General features: G+C 39.0%; 1 protein-coding gene across 1 annotated transcript in view; it reads left to right on the top strand.

The window, feature by feature from the left end:
- Positions 1 to 1,874: 1,874 nt before the first annotated feature.
- Positions 1,875 to 20,786, top strand: part of LOC114654250 (DDRGK domain-containing protein 1) — a 92,565-nt gene continuing 73,653 nt past the window's right edge. Inside the window, exons 1-2 of the mRNA XM_051929446.1 lie at positions 1,875 to 1,885; positions 1,978 to 2,012. Of these exons, the coding sequence (XP_051785406.1) occupies positions 1,875 to 1,885; positions 1,978 to 2,012 (46 nt within the window). The remainder of the gene's footprint in view (positions 1,886 to 1,977; positions 2,013 to 20,786) is intronic.

Raw genomic sequence — 20,786 nt, 5'->3', positions numbered from 1 at the left:
TTCTGCTGGGAGACTTCAATGCTCACTGTGGGGCAATGACAGTGAGACCTGGAAGGGCGTGATTGGGAGGAATGGCCCCCCGATCTGAACCCGAGCGGTGTTTTGTTATTGGACTTCTGTGCTTGTCACGGATTGTCCATAACGAACACCATGTTCAAGCATAGGGGGTGTTCATATGTGCACTTGGCACCAGGACACTCTAGGCCTCAGTTCGATGATCGACTTTGTGGTCGTGTCATCGGACTTGCGGCCACATGTCTTGGACACTCGGGTGAAGAGAGGGGGCGGAGCTGTCAACTGATCACCACCTGGTGGGTGAGTTGGCTTTGATGGTGGGGGAGGATGCCAGTCAGGGCCTGGTAGGCCCAAACGTGTTGTGAGGGTCTGCTGGGAATATCTGGCAGATCCCCCTGTCAGAAGTAGCTTCAACTCCCACCTCTGGCAGAATTTCGACCACATCCTGAGGGAGGTGGGGGACATTGAGTCCGAATGGACCATGTTCCGTGCCTCTATTGTTGAGGGCAGCTGACCGGGAGCTGTGGCCGTAAGGTGGGTCGGGTGCCTGTCATGGTGGCAATCCCTGAACCCGTTGGTGGACACCGGCGATGAGGGATGCCGTCAAGCTGAAGAAGGAGTCCTACAGGACCCTTTTGTCCTGTGGGACTCTGGAGGCAGCTGATAGGTACTGGCAGGCCAAGCGAAATGCGGCTTTTGTGGTTGCTGAGGCAAAAACTTGGGCGTGGGGGGAGTTTGGGGAGGCCATGGAGAACGACTTTTCGGACAGCTTCGAGGAGATTCTGGTCCACCATCCGCGTCTCAGGAGGGGGAAGCAGTGCAGTGTCAACACTGTATATGGTAGTGATGGTATGCTGCTGACCTCGACTCGGGACGTTGTGGGTCGGTGGGGGGAGTACTTCAAAGACCTCAATCCCACTAACATGCCTTCCAATGAGGAGGGTATTGCGGCTGAATGTGCGCGAAGGATATGCCTTTGGATCATTTGCTGTCTTTTTGCTGCTTGCTAGCTGCCTCTTCTGCCTGTCGCATGTCGTTGTTTTAAGAGCTGGGAACACACGATGCTTAGAGGTCTGTTGATTTGTTTTAAATGATGGCTCACTGCCTGGTCTCGGCGTGACGTTGTAAAAGCAATACCTGTCTCTTATTTCTGGCCCACGCCCGTGCATCTCATGTTTATGGTCTCCGCGAGATGCGCTGTGACAAGTCTCCTTGGACTTGCGGGTCTTTAAAATGTCTTTCGAGATTATCATGTATCGTAGACTATCAGGACAGAGGACAGGATTTCTTTTTATAATAGAGAGATAAAGTCCTACACAGAGCTGCTGGAAAGGCTGCCACTCACGGTGGCGTCTATTCTATTCATATAGAATATATTCATATTCAAATAGTATTTACTATAGCTTCTAAACCAATACAATGAATAGATACCTCAGAAATATACAAGGATAGAAGAGGCCTACATTAGGTTGAAAAACTTGGCAGGTCATTCGAAATATTAATAGGTAAATATATCAGTGTTGCACAGGAACAACTGCAAAACTGTTTATTATGTACAGTGCATGTCAACAAAATTATTACGCATTATGGAGCTGAAAAATCCAGGATTCTTGCCCTTTTTGAGTAGCACAAAAAAATGGACAATGCATCCGTTTAAATACATCAGAGACCATCTACATTAATAAAAGCTATTGCGCAAAGCCCAAGGTACATTTCCAACGGATATATCACATTCTTCATTACATTTTTAGATCCATTAAAAAAGTGTACATTATCTGTGGATAAAATTCTGTTTAAAATAGGATTTATTGATTTATTAATGTTGTTTCCTTTCTTCCATTGCCAGAGGGATAGGCAACATGATCAAGAGGTAGTAGCTCGAGCACGTCCCCAGGAAGCAGTACCAAGAGGGCGCAGGGAGTGCCACATCGCCGTAGGAACTTGGGCAATGTGATTGCACAGAAGGAGAGCTCAGAGAGAGCAGCAAGAGGGAAATGGTAAGAGACAGTACTTCCACATTAATGTTAATTTTTGACTCATTCTTAAACATTATGTCTCATTCTAATTCCCGTTTTTGAGATCTGTAAACAGTTTTGACCATTCAAAAGGTTGTGCTGTGGTTAGTGCCACTACCTAGGGCCCAATGGAATGTTTTATTTTTTTTTTTAATTTTTGGTTTTCAAGGTTTTATTTTTCTTGATTTTCATTTTGGATTTTTATGGTTTTTTTTTTTTGGTTTTTTTTCTGTAAGTAGGCAACAGCTACAACAAGAGCAAACAATACTTTTAGGGTCTAGGGTATTTGTTACAGCCTGAGCTGATGTGTTCTAGGCCAGAAAGAACTTTTGTAGAGGCGAATATGTCAGGCGAGGTACCCTACTCATTCGAGACCAACTATTCCACCTGGTATTTTCTGCCTCGGGGGTTCCTGGCAGGGCTTCTTGAAGAAGGCAGAGTTTACCCACATCACTAGTGATGCAGCTTCACTAAAGTATTTATGGTGCTGCTAGGTCTCTCCCACCAAACTGATGACATGACACAAGCAGGTTGAATGTACACTGTTAGGCATAACCAGTTTTAAAACTTCCTGTATGCTTTCAGACAGTATGATACATTCTCTGTAGCCACAGCTAAAATGTCATTAAGATTCAGCTGGGTTGCTATGGAAGGGAACTGAAGTGCTGCCTATGAAAAGGGTGGAAAAGTTGCAGCTCTCCATAAAGGATAACATCTGCCAAAAAGTACTGATCTTTAGTACTTGTAATTGTAATTAATGTAATTATTTCTAATGATTCTTAAACCTTAAGTGTTTACAGATTGAAAACATGCATCATTACATCTGTAACTTCATCTACTGCATATATTAAAATAGTTTGCTTTTGCTTTGTAATTAATTAATCTGCAAGATGCTAAATCCGGGAATTAAACAGAAAAAAGAGAGACCCGCTTTAAGGGCTTGTTACATCTGAGGAGAAACCTGCTCTGCCCAGGCTTATAGGCCGCTGAGTTTATAACGGAAGAGTCAAATGTGGACCTTGTGTGCCTCGTCACCGCAAGGCAAAACATTTATTAAGTCCAAAAACATCATCGTTAAATTTTTAAAAGGGAACCTGTTAACAACCAGTGCCGTTCACTAATAACATTTTTCTATGGGAAAGACTGTTAATACAGGTTAAATACAATTTCATGTACAGTTAGAACTGCTTGCATAAAAGAATTCTGGCAGCACGCCTCCTTGTTTACAGTGCTTAATAAAGAAAGGACGCATCTTCATCATTTTTTGAAGCAGTATGTCTGACTCACCAAAGTATCTTTTCATGTCCAGTCTATGGTATGCTGACAAAACTTGAGAAAAGTTGTTGTCCAGATTCATAAAAATTGCCGAGATATTGTTGTGCCCCCAATTTTGCAGTTAAGCTCATGTTTTTTTGGACGTAGCTGGGGAATCTGATACTGCTTGCTTCGACATTTCAGTCTCGTGCAGTTAGCTAATTCACATGCTTTTAACAAGAAAACATACAGGAAATACGTGCACAAACAGATAGAGGCATGACTGAATTTCTACAAAGAAATGCATTCGTTCGAAAAACAGCAAACTAAAAAATAGTATCTGAATGATAGAACTACAGATTATTAAATGTTTTAATTTATTGAGAAGTTTTGTAACAGTCACCCCTTTAGTCTCTAAATTCCGCACATTTCTGTTTTTAAATCTAAAATTTGTTTTTATGCGTTGATAATGTCACTCCGTCCGTGTTTTCCGCATTGCAGTAATCATAGGGCCCTAACTACCTCATGAATCTTGTGTCATGAGTTTGAATCCCATGCCAATGCCCATATTTATCAAGCACCTCCTAGTAGGAAAACAGTCCAAACTCATTCAAAAATCTCAGTGACTGAAATTTGGTCCAACTCTTAGGAGGAAGAGTATAAGCATTTTATCAATTTTTCTGATATGATATCAAATCTGTCTCTGCTTCTCTCACGTTTGCACACACACATTAATACATGAAAACATCACTATTTGAAAAAGCTATGCCACTTGAACGTGTTTTTTTTTTTTCGATTTTGCCCATACTCCACATTATGGTGCATGGTCCTGAGAATGCAGACAGGATTCTTCTTTACAACAAATAGTAATGAGCAGGCATCAACCATAGCACAAACTGTGGTCATCACTGCTGTTGTGAAAAGAATGGAGATAAACGACACTGACTCAGAGGGAGAGGCAAGTTCATTGCACCACGTGAATGTCACTGACAAAATAAAACTGAATAATAAAAAAAAGCGCTTTTGCAAGTAGCCATAATTTACACCCACCGAGTATTTCAGACTCAAATCAAGTGTACGTTTTTATTATAGTAATAAATGGTAGCAGCTCACTACTCAAAACGAGGAGTACCCGGACTCGAACCTGCAACATTTTGATTATAAGACAGCGGTTTGATTGACATTTGAGCATGGATTTTTAACTATTGACAGAAACATGTAAATTGAATGATTTTTTTTTTCTTTAGTTATATTTTTGGATAAAAGTGCACGTGTTTATTTGATATTTGGACTAAAGTCTTCACACATTATACACTTCACGTCATTATTACTATAACATGAAAGTTTCTGTTTCAGGTATGTGTTCAGCATTTCTTGCCTCGCATTTCCTGTCATCCTACATTTATCAAGATTGCTGTAGACACGGAACACACATGAAATGAATGTATTCCAAATAACGATATATTATTTATCCTGTACAACTCCAGCCACCTCACACCCAGATAAAGAGAATTGAGTTGGGGGAACTTCAGCTTTGTCGTGGGGAATGGGATAGCAGGCGGTTCTTAGTTGTGTATAGTTGTGAATAGTGGCAGCTCTTAGGATAAATGAATAACTGCTTTCTTGGTAAAATAATAATTCTTTGCATTTATATGCCGCTTTACTCACTACACAAAGCGCTCGGCAATTGCAGGTTAAGGGTCTTGCTCAAGGGCCCAACAGAGCAGAGTCCCTATTGGCATTTACTGGATTCAAACCGACATGAAGGAGACTAGTGAATTGTTTCATGTATCTCCCCAAATATTTGAAATCAACATTAGATCAGAGGTTTTAAAAATAGGAATGAATCAGATTATACTTTTTTCCCTGTGCAAGGTGAGAGATCATGACCTTGAATCCATCTTCCAGCACACTTTGGTTACACCTGAAAAAAGCACAAACACATTCTAATTGTATTGTACTAAAGACAATCAACTGATATTCAGAAAGGTTTTTTAGATCTGCTGATAAATCAGTGTTAACATGTGCAGTTAATATGTTAGTTTTCTGGGATTACATTTTTAACACAACCCCTAAATGTATGCATTTTAATCTACAAAGGAATTCCAGCTCATCTTGTCTAACAAAGCAAGCTCATATCCATAATCACACTAACTTGAGCTGCATCTGATTTTCTCACCTTCACATAACCCTATATTGAATTCTCACAATGCTTTTATAACCTTGTCCCACTATCAGATGATAAAGAACCTAGTCAGCCATTTTCTGTGTCATGTGTGCACATATTCCTTTATAGAAGTGAGTGAAGTTCTCGCACATGTGCTCACTTGCTTGTCAGATTTTGGCAGTGCGAGCCGACAAATGTCTCCTGACTTCTGTTTCTTTCTTCCCACACCTGTTAAACAGCCCTTTGTAATATCCAGCCGGCACACTTCAATAAAGCAGCAAAGGCAAACTTTATAGTTTGCGTTGGGTTGGTTAAATGGGGTGGACCTTATTTACTTCACGACACATGAAGGACTAAACAAAATGTTTTCTTAATTGAAAAGTAGTTGACCACTATATTTAAATTTAAAATACTCTTTTTTTTTCTCTTTTCTTTCTTTCTATTGAACTGTGTGCTAGAACTGACATCCTAAGAATGCTTAAAACAAGAAGCACTAAAAGCTGCATAATAAAATAAATAGGGTTGAATCCTGCTTTATGTTATCATCCTGATCAGGAAATAAGTAGTGATTAATATTTTTTTCTCTTTGTTCAAGGAAATGAATTTATTTTCATTACAGTTGGTTTCATATCTCTATTAGAAGGAAAAACAATGCAAAATTATTTACAGCATTACATTTTATAATAAGTAACTATATAGAAATGAGCATTGTACTTTTAAAAGAAATGTTTTTGACACTGGGTCCTTTATGGGCATTTGCTTTCTATGTCTGGATATATTGATAATAACAAATAGCATACGTTGAACAACCAATTTAAAGAAACCGGTGTGCTTCAGCAATTGGCTGAGTAAATAGTCAGAAAATCAATAATGTCTTATTTTTCATCCTCATATCAATTTAAAAACCGCATTATTGACAGAATTAATCAAAGTGCTAGACTATTTTACATTGTGATGGGGCTTAAAAAAAAAAAAAAAAACTTGGATTGTGCTGTTGGCTGATTAGTGCTTTACTATTCAATTGTTTGGTACACAAAACTAGTAAACTAACTGGAATAACTGAATATTCCAAGGAAAGTGTTTATTATATTAAAACTGTTTTACATTACAAAATATAAATACAATTTTGAATAATAATCAGTTAATTTTGGTAAAAAATATTGTGAGATTAATCATGATTACACTTTTTAATTGGGCAGCAGCTATATATTTTTTTCTATTTCCTTGTAAATCTTTTATTAAATGAGTCTAATGAGCAGTCACAAGTTTAAAGTTAGACTAGGGGGCACCTGCCCGCTTTGCTCACCCACCCCCTTTCTCCCCCCACAAACCAATTCTTCCCCCCCCCCCAACTGGGGTGCACTACGCGCCAGCCACTTTACGTCCCTGCCGCTCGCGTTGTGAAGGGGGTTGGGGCGGGGCCTTGAACACAGGCTAAGGAGATGCGGTCAGATCAGCTGCTGGCTTGCTGCTGCCACCGAGCTGTTTGTTCTGCTGCGCGACGATCATTTGAAAGCTTGTACAGCAGCTGTCCTTTTGTCTCACTGCCTTGTCTTGCGTGACGTTAAAGTGTCTCTTGCGGGTTGTTAAAGTGTCTCTTAGAAAATCATGTATCGTCTCCTTCCAAGCCTTACAAGATTTTTTTTTTTTTGTCTTTAAAACCAGGAACAACTTAATGCTCGGTTTCACTTACTGTAACAGTTCTACATTATGATCGAACTGTATCCAGTAAGTATTCTGAACAGCCTTTTATTTTTGTATTTAAAATACTTTTTTTTGGCATGTGTGATTGAAACCTGGAATGTATTGGCTCTTATCGACGTCTAGTTCCTGCCTTGAACTTGATGCTCCAGACATAGTCTTTTGCCTTGCCACTATCCTGAACTGAATTAAACAGTTGTGAGAATACTCTGTTATCAACAGTTACTTATTCAGTTTTAACATTAACATCTTCCAATACTTATGATATCTACGCTGTGTAAAATGCAGGACACAACAGACACATGCAAACATTTACAAATGTGTAAAATTGTTAAACCAAGTATAATATATAGTAATCTTTACAATAGAGGCAAATTAAAATCACTTTTGGTGTCAAAATAGCAAATTTGATTTAGCAGTTTAATTTGACAAAACTTAACTTTTCTGCTAGAAATGAAAGTTATTTGCTGCCCTTTGCGGATGTGTCTGAAAATTTTTTCATCTTAATTTAGTAGGCAGAGAAACAAAATGTTATGACTAAACCTATATTTTTTCTTAATTCCATATCTTTCAATGCAACAGAAAGTACCTTGGCAGCTCAGTAACCTATCAGTCAACTTATAAATTCGCAATTTAATTTTCAAAATTTGCAAGCTCACAAGCTTCTTCTAGTTGCATGCCCAGCAAGAAGCTGTAGCCTTGCACTTCACGAAGAAGATATTGCAGTATGAGTTTATCAAAAGGTTTTGAGACTCTGTAAATTAGTGTTTGTAGAGAGAGAGAGGAACATTACTACATAACATCTTAGTAAGTTTTGTGAGATTCAAGAATATTAACTTATATGTGGTGATACTGCAGTGGTGGCAGCTTTCACAGCAATGATTTCATAAAATAACACTTTCAAACCCGCTTAACTGCAATGTACTGTGGCATGGTGCTGGATTTTTGATTCTTTTGCAAATCAAAAGTTTTTATCTTGACTCACTATTATGTCACAAGGGGGGCTCCGCCCCCTACTTGCTTCGCTCGCCTACCACCGGCGTTGGGTATCCTGAAATACATTAGTCGAGCTCGTTCGTCTTGGAGCCGTGCCCGCTTTGCTTGCGGCATTTCAGACGCATGTTGTAGGCGCCTGCGTTCATTGATTTTATCCAGCCGGGCTCGTGTTTGTATATCCGTCAGTCGAGCTCGTTCGTTTTGAACCCGTGCCTGCTTTGCTTCCGCAGTTTCAGACACGCGTTGTAGGCGCCTGCGTTCATTGATCTTATCTAGGTGGGCTCGTGTTTGTATCGTTGAGCTGTATTGTGTTTGAATTCGGTGTAAAGCGTTCAGCGGTTTGTACAATCCCAAACAGCACATTATTCCTAACTTCACTCCGCAGTAGTGCCACTCACAATATGGCGGTGACGCCTGCGCCTTCCGTACTATCATTGTGGACCTGTGGGGCCGCCGTAGCCCCTTCCGTTTGAATCTGGGCTGCAGCGCAGAATCCTCTTTTTTGTATGGCTGTGTCGTTAGTCGTTAGCTATGGGCGCGTTGTTGCTTCATTTCTCATTCTCATTCACGTCAGTTGAGCTCTTTCGTTTTTGGGCCGTGACTCCTTTGTTCGTGGTGGATACGACTTCGCGTGCGGTTTATGAGACGCGCTCTGTACGCGCCTGCGCAGTATGTCTCATGGTCCCATCGCCGTGTACCTGCGTCCATGCCATCCGGTTTACCATTCTCGGTTAGTAATATGGATGTTTTAAGCATTAGCAAAGCAATAGGAAACAATGTTATGTGTAAACCATCTCTGTCTCCAAAAAGTCTGTTAATATTATGTCTTATAAATCCTGCTTAAGTTATCATAACATTTTCCACTTTCACCTCCTTCTTTAACTGAAAAAAATAAAAAATAAAGGTTGGGCCCTGTACATCTGATGGATGGTTTTTAGTGTTTCTCTTGTGTTCCTTCTGTTTTACTTCACCTTTTTCAATTACCTTTATGCCTACTTACTTTGATCAAATGAATTTTTTCTCAAACTGTGTAAAGAAACACTTCTTGGGCTCTTTTGTGCCAACAGCAGCATGTCTTTATAATGTCTAACTGTAACTGCTTATATGTTCTTTGGCCAAGTAAGACATTTTTGTTTACTCCATGCAATCTGAGCTACCTAGCCTCTTCAAAAAAAAAAAAAAAACAAAAAAAAAAAAAAAAAAAGGCCTTTGTTCTAAATTGTCCCTTGAAGGTGTTGTTAGGGGCTTCATTTTCACTATAAGCAAGACCTTTGAAAGGTTTACATTTGGAGTTTTTGATTCTGTTAAGGTAAACTTGCCAAGAATTGATTTCTGTTATCTCCAGACATACAAGTGAGATGAAGGAAGAACAATTTATAATATTTACTTAGCTACTCAGATAATTTACTTAGCTAATGCAATGGAATCTGTGACTTGCAATGACAACTTGTGGACGTAACTATCAAGCTAATTCATACAATCAGACTCAAGGAGAATGTAGAAGGTGAGGAGTTTTCCATCCATTTTCTTAAAAAGCTCTTAATAATTTTTTCAAATGTTACAAATTTTAATCCCATTATGGAAGAATGTCAGAATTTATACATTTGGCAAGAATTTCTGCAACCTGAGGGGGCATGAGAGTTATGAGAGGTATTTTAACCTTTTCAGTTGACATATTTAAGCTTGAAAGTCTTGTCAAGCTGAACAGAACTGCTGTGTTTTCTGTTAAAGCTAAAAGGCAAAGGGGGATTCATAGCATTTTGCTTAGTTAGAAAAACGCAGCCTTTTGAGTCCCATGGGAAAATAACCTTGAGCTTAGTGATAATGATTTAGTAACTTTTTCTGTGTTTTGAGAAACTGCAAAGTGGTGTTTTACACACTACTAATGGAGATGAAAACAAGTAAGCCAGCTGTTTTATGTGTACAGGAAGGGAAGGGGAAGGTGGCTGTCTTTTATTAGACTTAAAAAGTTTTCTTTTAGTTCAGTTGCTGTTTTATGAGGAACTTCTCGTCTGAAACTGACACTTTCATGGAGCTTCCTATCTGTTGGTACTCTCGCACCAGTAAGAAATCTCTTGATTTCATTTTTCTATTAATTATATAATAATGTATGATTTTCAAGTAAATAAAAACAGCTATTTGAAAATTGTCATCTGGAACTGAATGAAAACTACACGAACCCACCCAGGGTATGTAATGTTTTATATTGCCTATATGAGTTGCTATTATTTTTGATGGAAATACATATTTTATAGTTAACATCAAAGTCTATGTTTGATTGTTACTAGTGAGGTGAGGACCTAGTTTGTCCGTTCTGTGACCCTTTAAGAGCATGAGAGGATGCTCTTGTGAAGTCCTCAATTGGTAATATACTGTACTAGCCAACCCGCGGCGTACCATATGCCGCATAATCAGGCCGCTTTTTTAATGATTTTTAAGCACAGGGAGAAAATTAACATTTGAAAAATTGAAAATGTAATAAATCACCAAGAAAAGTAACATTTCATGTGCCCACCCCCAACTTGTCACCTGAGTCATTTTTCTCTTTGCACAGTCCATATGCACGTGTGAGTCACGCAGACTTTTCATTGTTGTTTGCAGTTTTGGCTGCTTTTCTATATATAATCCACCAAGTCATCCGACCATGGTAGTACCGAGGGGGGGCGTACAAAGGGCAGGGACATAATCAGTGCGAGCGTATGAGCCGCTAGCCATGTTTTTGAATGTTTGGCCCTGTGCCTTATTAATTGTCATCGCAAAGACAAATCTAACAGGAAATTGTCTTTGTCTTAAAGTAAAAGGCAAATTATCCGCGACAAACTGTTTTACACGCTGCATACTAACTTGCGGTGTAGTATACGCCGCATAATCACGCTGCTTTGTTAATATTTTTTAAGCAGAGGGAAAAAAATGAACATTTGCAAAATCCGTAACGCTGCTTTCAGTAAGTACAATGCACATGCGTTTAATTTGTCAGGCACTTTTTGCCAGCCGTCTTTTCTGGTTTGGGCCGCTTTTACAGTGTTACCGCTTGTGTATATTAAATCTTGAAATCCTTCGAGTAACTAATTAATTAACACCGACCCACCCAGCTTGTGTGAAAAAAATGCGCTCGTTCTTTCATCATTTTGTTGTAGCCTATCAAAGACTTGCTGATCATGTTTTGTAGACTCAATATATATTGGCTTTTCACTCAGCGCGAGGGCGCGCATTCATCTCGGATTATTACAGTCATCCCTCACCTATCGCGGGGGGGTACGTTCCAGAGCCCCCAGCGATAGGTGAAAATCCGCGAAGTAGCGACCTATATTTATTTTATTATTTATACATATTTTAAGGCTTTATAAACCCTTCCCACACTCTTATAAACCTTTCTCACTCTCTTGTTAACCTTTCCCACACTCTTATAAACACTTCCTATGCTCTTAAACACTTTCTACATTCTTAAACACCGCAGACCAACACTGCGCACTGCACGCAGCGATCAGACGTTGATGTGTCTACACTCGCTTTGTGAAGGGGGGCAGCTGAACTCACTCTGAGCAGAAATGGACTTTGTGCTGCTTCTGCCAAAATGCCTGCTTGTCGCTCTGCGCGTTCAGAAGGAGGAGGAGGAGTGGGGTTGTGTGAGGGCTGAACGCACGTTTGCTCAAACCCCCCCTCCCCGGAGGCGCAGTACTCTCCTGCCACTTCGCATTGTCAAGGGGGTGGGGAGCTGAATGAACTCTAAGGAGAAGTGGACTTTGTGCTGGCTTTGTGCTGCTTGTCGCTCTGTGTGTGTCAATCATTTTAAAGCCTTGTATTTTCCTGTCTCACTGTCTTGTCTTGCGTGAAGTTAAAATGTTTTATAATAGTGAGATGTTACTCATATCCTTAGCCCAACATCCACATATCATATGTGTTAACAAAGTGTGTTTTATAAGTTTACATGTGTTTAAAGCATGTGGGATGGGTATTTTAAGGCTTAAACTATAAAAATGTTTATTTATATGGTCTTTCTATATCGCGGATTTTCTCCTGTTGCTGATGGGTCTGGAACATAACTTCCGCGAGAGGCGGGCAATCACTTGTATTTAAAAACCCGCAAAGTCGTGAATCCGCGAAAAGTGAACCACGAAGTAGCGAGGGATTACTGTACATCCTGCTAGACTAATCTGCTACACGGTTGCGTTTGAAAAACCGACTTATCCCGGATGAGTTTCAACGGCATTAATGATTAGGAATGTGGTTGGAACAAAACCCTGCAGCCACAGGGGTTCACCAGGACCGAGTTTGGCAAACACTGCTGAACAGAGATGAAACCGACTCAGGTGAGGAGTGGGGGCGGGCAAAGTAGTTGGAGCTATTGATTATTCAGTGTTGTTTGCCTGGGTGTCTGATCTGCGTTGACTGACATGGCTGTTTTCTGCGTATCCCATGGTTGTCTTCCTGCAGTGTGAATGCCTCGAGAGACAGGGCGTCCTTGTGTGGTGAGTTGTTGCAGTTTGTGACCACGTCGACGACATTATCCCAATGTTGGCAAACAAAGCCAACAGCCATGTTGAAGTAAAGGTTTGAAAGTAAATGCAGCCCCAAATGCCATAGAGGTCCCTAAGGCTGAAATGGACAGTGAGACAGATAAGAGGTTACAGGTACCAGTTGTATAGCTGATTTTGACATTTCTGAGAAGTTAGTTGATATCTTTTGTGTTCTTTACATGTTACAGGTGATCTGATTTTATGATAAAATACTATGTTCTTAAACTATTCTGACTGTCAGGCAGTTCTATGACTGACCACTGAATTCAACAGTCTGATGTATGAAAAGCAAAAAATTTACATTTCTTGACTGTAGTGCAGACATCATCTTCCAGAAAGACCATGTACCAATGATTGAGAGAGCTTGATAGATAGGCTTTCTGTTTTATCCAGCTTGTTTAAACTTCCCTAAAAATCAGATACTCGGTCTTCAGTAATTCACAAAAAATGACAGGCAGTTGATCTTTTCCAGTTTTATAAAACCTTTTCACTGTAATGGCTGATATGATTCCTTCCTCTTTCCCATCTTCCATTGTGCCATCTCTGCTTGCTGACTATACATCAGATATTTTTGTTGCACGTTTCATGTTATTTTTCGCAGATGCTCAGCACTGCTGCATTCTACATGATTTCATTCTTTAACTCCCAGTGCTTCTGAACAATGTTTCCAGTAATGATTTTGTTTTTTCCTTAATCTTTCTGTAGATTGTTTTTATTTTAATAAATAATTTACCTCACCTATTAGTTATGACATTTGCCAAAGAGATAAATGTGACACAGAGGACCTTGTATTTCAAGTACATTATGCTGAATTCTACGTGGTGGAACTAGGTGGGGTTTCAGACTTGTATGATTGAATGCTAAAATGTATTTCTAATTTTTTACTTGCCGTTTTTTCTTACAAACCTGAGTGGATGGTTGATGCAGCGGCACCTGTAGAATTTTATCAAATATCAGTCATTTTTCTGCAATTTGTCTTGCTAACTTTGCTGGTTATAAGGGGATATGCCATAGTCTACAATTGATAAATTGTGTCCATTGAAGTGAGACGACTCCTGCAGTCAAGACATGAGCTTTTCTTTGTATTAGTTTTTTCATTTGTTTGCTTCAACTTGCAAGGCTTTGCTGCAGTTCATGTGTAGGTTATAACCTATTAGTTGTTCCCTAAAGAAGGCCCATTTGTAATATTCTGAAATTTCCTTTTTTCATCAGTTTTTGCTAACCAAAACTTTAAATTTAAACCTCTGGCAGTTTACTGCTTACCTTTTCATCATTTTAGGCCATTCATTGCATTTCAGCTGATTAAATTCGAAGACAAACTGGAATACTGGGGTGTCCTAAGAAATGTGACTGGTAGTGTATGTTTTTCAAATGAAACAGCTGAATATATTTCATGTTGCATTATAGTGCTCTTTATGTGTTTATGTATACAATTATTCTTTTAGCAAGTAACTTGAATGTGTACTGTATTTTTAAATGATGCCTCATTGTTTTAAACAATGTATATCAAGTGTATACAGAGCCCCTGACTATGTTGTGCTCGCAACCTGCTATCTTGGGTCCAGCGTTTACTTTATTGAGCCCACCACTTACTATAGACTGTGCAGCAGATGCTTTAATGTTGCACCATTGACAAGTTTATAAAAGTAGGCTATACATTCAAGTGTTGGATCTGCGAAGCAGTAGTGCTAAACACTGCACTACTGTGTAGCAAAAGGAAATTATATTTTCATTGCATGTGAAGTTTGTCTAGTCCAAAGTGGGTACACATATTTAATTCTCTTGTAAACTTTGCACACTCACTTGTGTCTAGACAGATGAAATATGGTATCTAATATGCACTCTAAAGAGTTAAATCTAATCACTGTTTTGTAACAAGAGAATATGCCCTTATTAAAATGAGCCAGTTTTTGCCTTGCCAAATATGTCACATCCACAGTAAATTCTAGCGCACTTGTTCAGTCGTTGCATTGTACAAAACAGGCTTTGAAATAAAGGCACATCAAAGAGCTAAATTATATTGCTGCCATTTTTCTTACCATGTTTTTGACTAGATGGACTCCTAAATTAAATTACAGGTGTTAATTGCTTCGCTCATACATAGGTATACTTGGGAAATTCATCAGCTAACTTGCCATGTTATCTTGTTTACGTTGAAGCGAAAAAGTAAAGACACCTTCTTTACTTATCAGCAGTAAGGACAGTCATATAATCTTAATTTTAAAAACAGCACGTAGCACATTGACTTTGTCACTATTTTTCACCTTTAATCCTTTGCAGTACTTGTTAAATGTTGAAGTCCTGTGCTGCCCATGCTAGTACTCGCATTGTGTTGGGCTACATTAACATGTATTTTAACATAGGAGTCTCTCTTTAAGTGACCCGACATGATTCAACCATTGAGTGCCCACTAAACATCAGAGTCTTGAGTTGTGCTCTACTGGTGCTGGTCATAAAATTAGAATATCATGACAAAGTTGATTTATTTCAGTAATTCCATTCAAAAAGTGAAACTTGTATATTAGATTCACTAGCAAAATACCCGCGCTTCGCAGCGGAGAAGTAGTGTGTTAAAGAGGTTATGTAAACATATATATACATATACATATCTACATATACATATATATATATATACATACACATCCACACACATATATATATACATATACACACATATCAACATATATATACACATACACACATATCAACATATATATACACATATATACACATACATACATAGTGCGTTGTAACACGGGCTGTGATTGTTACATGGGAGGGAGACGACAAATCACAGCTTCCCGCTTTCTAATCGGGCCTGTGATTGGTGCTTTGACGGATGCCCAGATCCCACAGTATTTCCCCTTAGGAGAGGCGTTAGGCAAGTGTAATTGAATAGCGGTGCTGCAAGTTTAGCTTTACACCTGTTTTTAAGGCTTATTGACTGAAAGGGGCTTTCATGAAAAAAGTTAGGGCTTTGCTACAGGATACACCCTCCACAAGTTAAGGAAGTAAAAATAAAAGGTATATATTTCTGTTTTATTTAAACCTTTTAAGTTTGTATGCGGGCGGTATGGTGGCGCAGTGAAAGGTGCCAGTTAGGAGACCCGGGTTCTCTTCCCTGCGTGGAGTTTGAATGTTCTCCCCATGTCTGTCTGGGTTTCCTCCGGGTACTCCGGTTTCCTCCCACAGACCAAAGACATGCAGGTTAGGTGCATTGGCGATTCTAAATTGTCCGTGGTGTGTGGGTGTGTGCGCCCTGCGGTGGGCTGGCACCTTGCCCGGGGTTTTGTTTCCTGCCTTGTGCCCTGTGTTGGCAGGGATTGGCTCCTGTATTTAGGATATAGCGGGTTGGATATTGGATGGATGGACATTTGTATGCATAGCCCCATTTGCCCCGTTTTCGTTTTTTTTTCTTTCTTCAGTAATATTTCAGCAAACCCGGAGCTTGTCAGTTCAAATCATGGTACTGACACCACTGTGTGAGCCTGAGGAAGTCACTTCACCTGCCTGTGCTGCAATAAACAAAAGTAATGTAACAAATTTTACCTCAGATGTTGCAAGTTGCTGGAATAAAGGCATAAGTCAAAAAGATAAATATGTATTATACACATAGGAACTATTCATTTATTTTCAGTTAAGTCATCTGCAGTAAACCTTTATAAATGAGGGTTTCTCATTTTTAGATAGTGCAAACTGTTTCTTCTTCATTGAGGTTTTCTCTTGGAGAGCTTTTTTCATTTCATTGAAAATTAAAGCAGCAGCTGCCAAAATATGTAGCTTTCTTATTAATTTTTCAACATTGTGTAAAATAACTTTATAAAGTTAAACATAAAAGGTTTAAATACTGGTTATCCTTTTACACTAAAATATTACTAAAGAGATACAAAAAAAGTAAAATGCATATGTTGTTTTTCTTTAAGGAAATTAAATATTACTGAAGAAAGAAAAAAAAAACTAAAACAGCTAAATGGGGCTATGCATACGAACTTAAAAGGTTTAAATAAAACAGAAATATATACCTTTATTTTTACTTCCTTAACTTGTGAAGGGTGTATCCTGTAGCAAAGCCCTAAGTTTTTTCGTGAAAGCCCGTTTCAGTCAATAAGTCTTAAAAACAGGTGTAAAGATATTGACAATAAGCTACGCAAACCCACCAAGACATAGAATCGTTTAAATCAAGGCGCGAGTCGAAAAACACCATCCCATACTATTAGTTAACAATTAACACATTTCTATATGTATTGTAAGCATACAATACAACTGATAATATGTTGCGCTTATTTATCTGGTGTACCGACATTTTTGCTTGTTTAACGGCTGAAATCCAACGTGGTTTGTGCCCTTCAGAATGAAAACAGTTTGCATTTATCATTTTCATAAAAGACGAGCTTTTAAGCCTGAGAAATCACCCCGTAAATGCACACATTTAATTGCACGTGTTAATACTGGTTATCCTTTTACACTAAAATATTACTAAAGAGATACAAAAAAAGTAAAATGCATATGTTGTTTTTCTTTATGGAGATTAAATATTACTGAAAAAAAAAAAAAAAAAAAACTAAAACAGCCAAATGGGGCTATGCATACGAACTTAAAAGGTTTAAATAAAACAGAAATATATACTTTTATTTTTACTTCCTTAACTTGTGGAGGGTGTATCCTGTAGCAAAGCCCTAAGTTTTTTCGTGAAAGCCCGTTTCAGTCAATAAGTCTTAAAAACAGGTGTAAAGATATTGACAATAAGCTACGCAAACCCACCAAGACATGTAATCGTTTAAATCAAGTATCATTACATCTTCCTTTCTTAAAGAGAAGTAAGGCAGTACTTATAAGCTTAGTAATGTTCTACATTTCAAATGCTACTTTGATAAACTTTATCACTTCAAACAACTGAACTATCCAGAACATTTCAGGCATAAATCCAGCATTCAAACTGTGTATAAAAAGCACAACTGTTAAAGGAATTCAGCATTTCTTAATTGAAAATGTTCCTTTAATCCTCAACTTGTCTCAATGAGTCGTTCTGGTGGTTTTACTTCACGTTTTGATCTTCTGGTTAATTGTGTTTGCAGTTGAGATGTTCTTTCCTGATTTATACTTGTTTTCTCGTCAATATTTGTTTCGCTGGTGTTAGTGTTCTGATTAGAGATTATTGGTCCTTTGATGTCTCGACGGTTTCTTCTTAGAACAGCTCCTATTACGCAATTCCATCACATACTGGTCTATTGTTTTGCCGCTTTTCTGGAAACATGTAAAAAACTTGTGCCGCTCAAGCATCACATTGCGCTTTGGGTTGCAATACGCTTTGAATTTTTCAACTATTTTGTTCAATTTCATATTGTCTCCATCTTCTTCAAACTGAAAATTGTTATACACCTCTAGCGCCTCTTCGCCAATTACATGTAGAAGCATAGATGCATTCATTTTTTCACTTTTCCTATCTGCTTCAATCGCAGCAAGATACAACTCGAATCTCTGTTTAAATCTTTTCCAATTTTCAGCTACATTTCCCTTTAACTGGAGATTTGGTGGGGGCTGTAATCCTTCCATATTTTTTTTTTCTCTTTTGCTAAAACGTCTTAGCGCTTTCTGACCACGTTTTCGGGTTACTCACAGACACGAGACTCGTTCAAAAGCTGAACCTCTTCTTCACATTCCTCTTCCAATCCGCCACTTCTGACACCATGTAGTGATCTTGTTAGGTTCGTAGTTTAATCAATACACAGGATTGAAAGATATAATAACTTTTTAATAGACAGACTTTAGAGACATTTACTGTACGTGTTACTACTCGTTCTTTAGTTCACGCCCATTCTCCTGCTTGCATCGGAATTCACTGGCATTACTAATCATTCTGTAAGTATCCCTTAATAGACCTTACTAATCAACTATCATGACAAAATCCAACGTGGTTTGTGCACTTCAGAATGAAAACAGTTTGCATTTACTTTTTTAAAAAAATGCGAACTTTTAAGCCTGAGAAATCACCCCGTAAATGCACACGTTTAATTGCACATGTGTTAATATGTATGCTTACACAGTATTAAACCCACCAAGACATGGAATCGTTTAAATCAAGGCGCTGCGCTACCTTCTTCCAGATCGGCCCCAAGGCGTTTCACGTGATTACGTAGGAGGCGTGATGACACGATACGCGACTCCGCCCCCGTCCATTACAGTATATGGACAAAAAACAGGTTCCAGTTATGACCGTTACGCTTTGAATTTCGAAATGAAACCTGCCTAACTTTTGTAAGTAAGCTGTAAGGAATGAGCCTGCCAAATTTCAGCCTTCCACCTACACGGGAAGTTGGAGAATTAGTGATGAGTGAGTGAGTGAGTGAGTGAGTCAGTCAGTCAGTCAGTGAGTCAGTGAGGGCTTTGCCTTTTATTAGTATAGATTCATTACACACAGACTGATGTATTTCAAATGTTTATTTCTTTTAATGTTGATGATTATAACTGACAACTAATGAATGTCCCAAATTCAGTATCTCTGAAAATTAGAATATCAATTAAGACCAATGCAAAAAAAGGATTTTTAGAAATGTTGGCCAACTGAAAGGTATGAACATGAAATGTATGAGCATGTACAGCACTCAATATTTAGTTGGGGCTCCTTTGGCCTGGATTACTGCAGCAATGCGGCGTGGCATGGAGTCGATCAGTCTGTGGCACTGCTCAGGTGTTATGAGAGCCCATGTTGCTCTGATAGTGGCCTTCAGCTCTTCTGAATTGTTGGGTCTGGCGTATTGCATCTTCCTCTTCACAATAAGGTCAGGCGAGTTTGCTGGCCAATCAAGAACAGGGATACCATGGTCCTTAAACCAGGTACTGGTAGCTTTGGCACTGTGTGCAGGTGCCAGGTTCTGTTGGAAAATGAAATCTGCATCTCCATAAAGTTCGTGCAGCAGCAGGAAGCATGAAGTGCTCTAAAACTTTCTGGTAGACGGCTGCGTTGACCTTGGACCTCAGAAAACACAATGGACCAACACCAGCAGATGACATGGCGCCTCAAACCATCACTGACTGTGGAAACTTTACACTGGACCTCAAGCAACGTGGATTCTGTGCCTCTCCTCTCTTCCTCCAGACTCTGGGACCTTGATTTCCAAAGGAAATGCAAAATTTACTTTCATAAGAGAACATAACTTTGGACCACTCAGCAGCAGTCCAGTCCTTTTTGTCTTTAGCCCAGGCGAGACGCTTCTGACGCTGTCTCTTGTTCAAGAGTGGCTTGACACAAGGAATGCGACAGCTGAAACCCATGTCTTGCATACGTCTGTGCGTGGTGGTTCTTGAAGCACTGACTCCAGCTGCAGTCCACTCTTTGTGACTCTCCCCCACATTTTTGAATGGGTTTTGTTTCACAATCCTCTCCAGGGTGCGGTCATCCCTATTGCTTGTACACTTTTTTCTACCACATCTTGTCCTTCCCTTCTCCTCTCTATTAATATGCTTGGACACAGAGCTCAGTGAATAGCCAGCCTCTTTAGCAATGACCTTTTGTGTCTTGCCCTCCTTGTGCAAGGTGTCAATGGTCATCTTTTGGACAACTGTCAAGTCAGCAGTCTTCCCCATGATTGTGTAGCCTACAGAAGTAGACTGAGAGACCATTTAAAGGCTTTTGCAGGTGTTTTGAGTTAATTAGCTGATTACGAGTCTGGCACCAGGTGTCTTCAATATTGAACCTTTTCACAATATTCTAATTTTCCGAGATACTGAATTTGGGACTTTCATTAGTTGTCAGTTATAATCATCAAAATTAAAAGAAATAAACATTTGAAATACATCAGTCTGTGTGTAATGAATGAATCTAATATACAAGCTTCACTTTTTGAACGGAATTACTGAAATAAATCAACTTTGTCATGATATTCTAATTTTATGACCAGCACCTGTAGATATGGGAGTGTACAAACGTTGCTAAGAAAAAAAGGACTATTGTACTCATATTTGTCCAGCAAAACCTAACTGTAGTTTAAAACAGTAGTCTGTCTTGTCAAGACTAATCTGTAAAATGAAAGTGAGCCAAAGTGATTTAACCATTTAGAGCACAATTTTAATATTACAATCAGTCTGGTGCCATTTATATGAAGAAAGATGTGTGCCAAATCT

The sequence above is a fragment of the Erpetoichthys calabaricus genome, chromosome 7, assembly GCF_900747795.2.
Source record: "Erpetoichthys calabaricus chromosome 7, fErpCal1.3, whole genome shotgun sequence".
NCBI lineage: Eukaryota > Metazoa > Chordata > Cladistia > Polypteriformes > Polypteridae > Erpetoichthys > Erpetoichthys calabaricus.
This window is presented reverse-complemented; position numbering and strand designations above follow the sequence as displayed.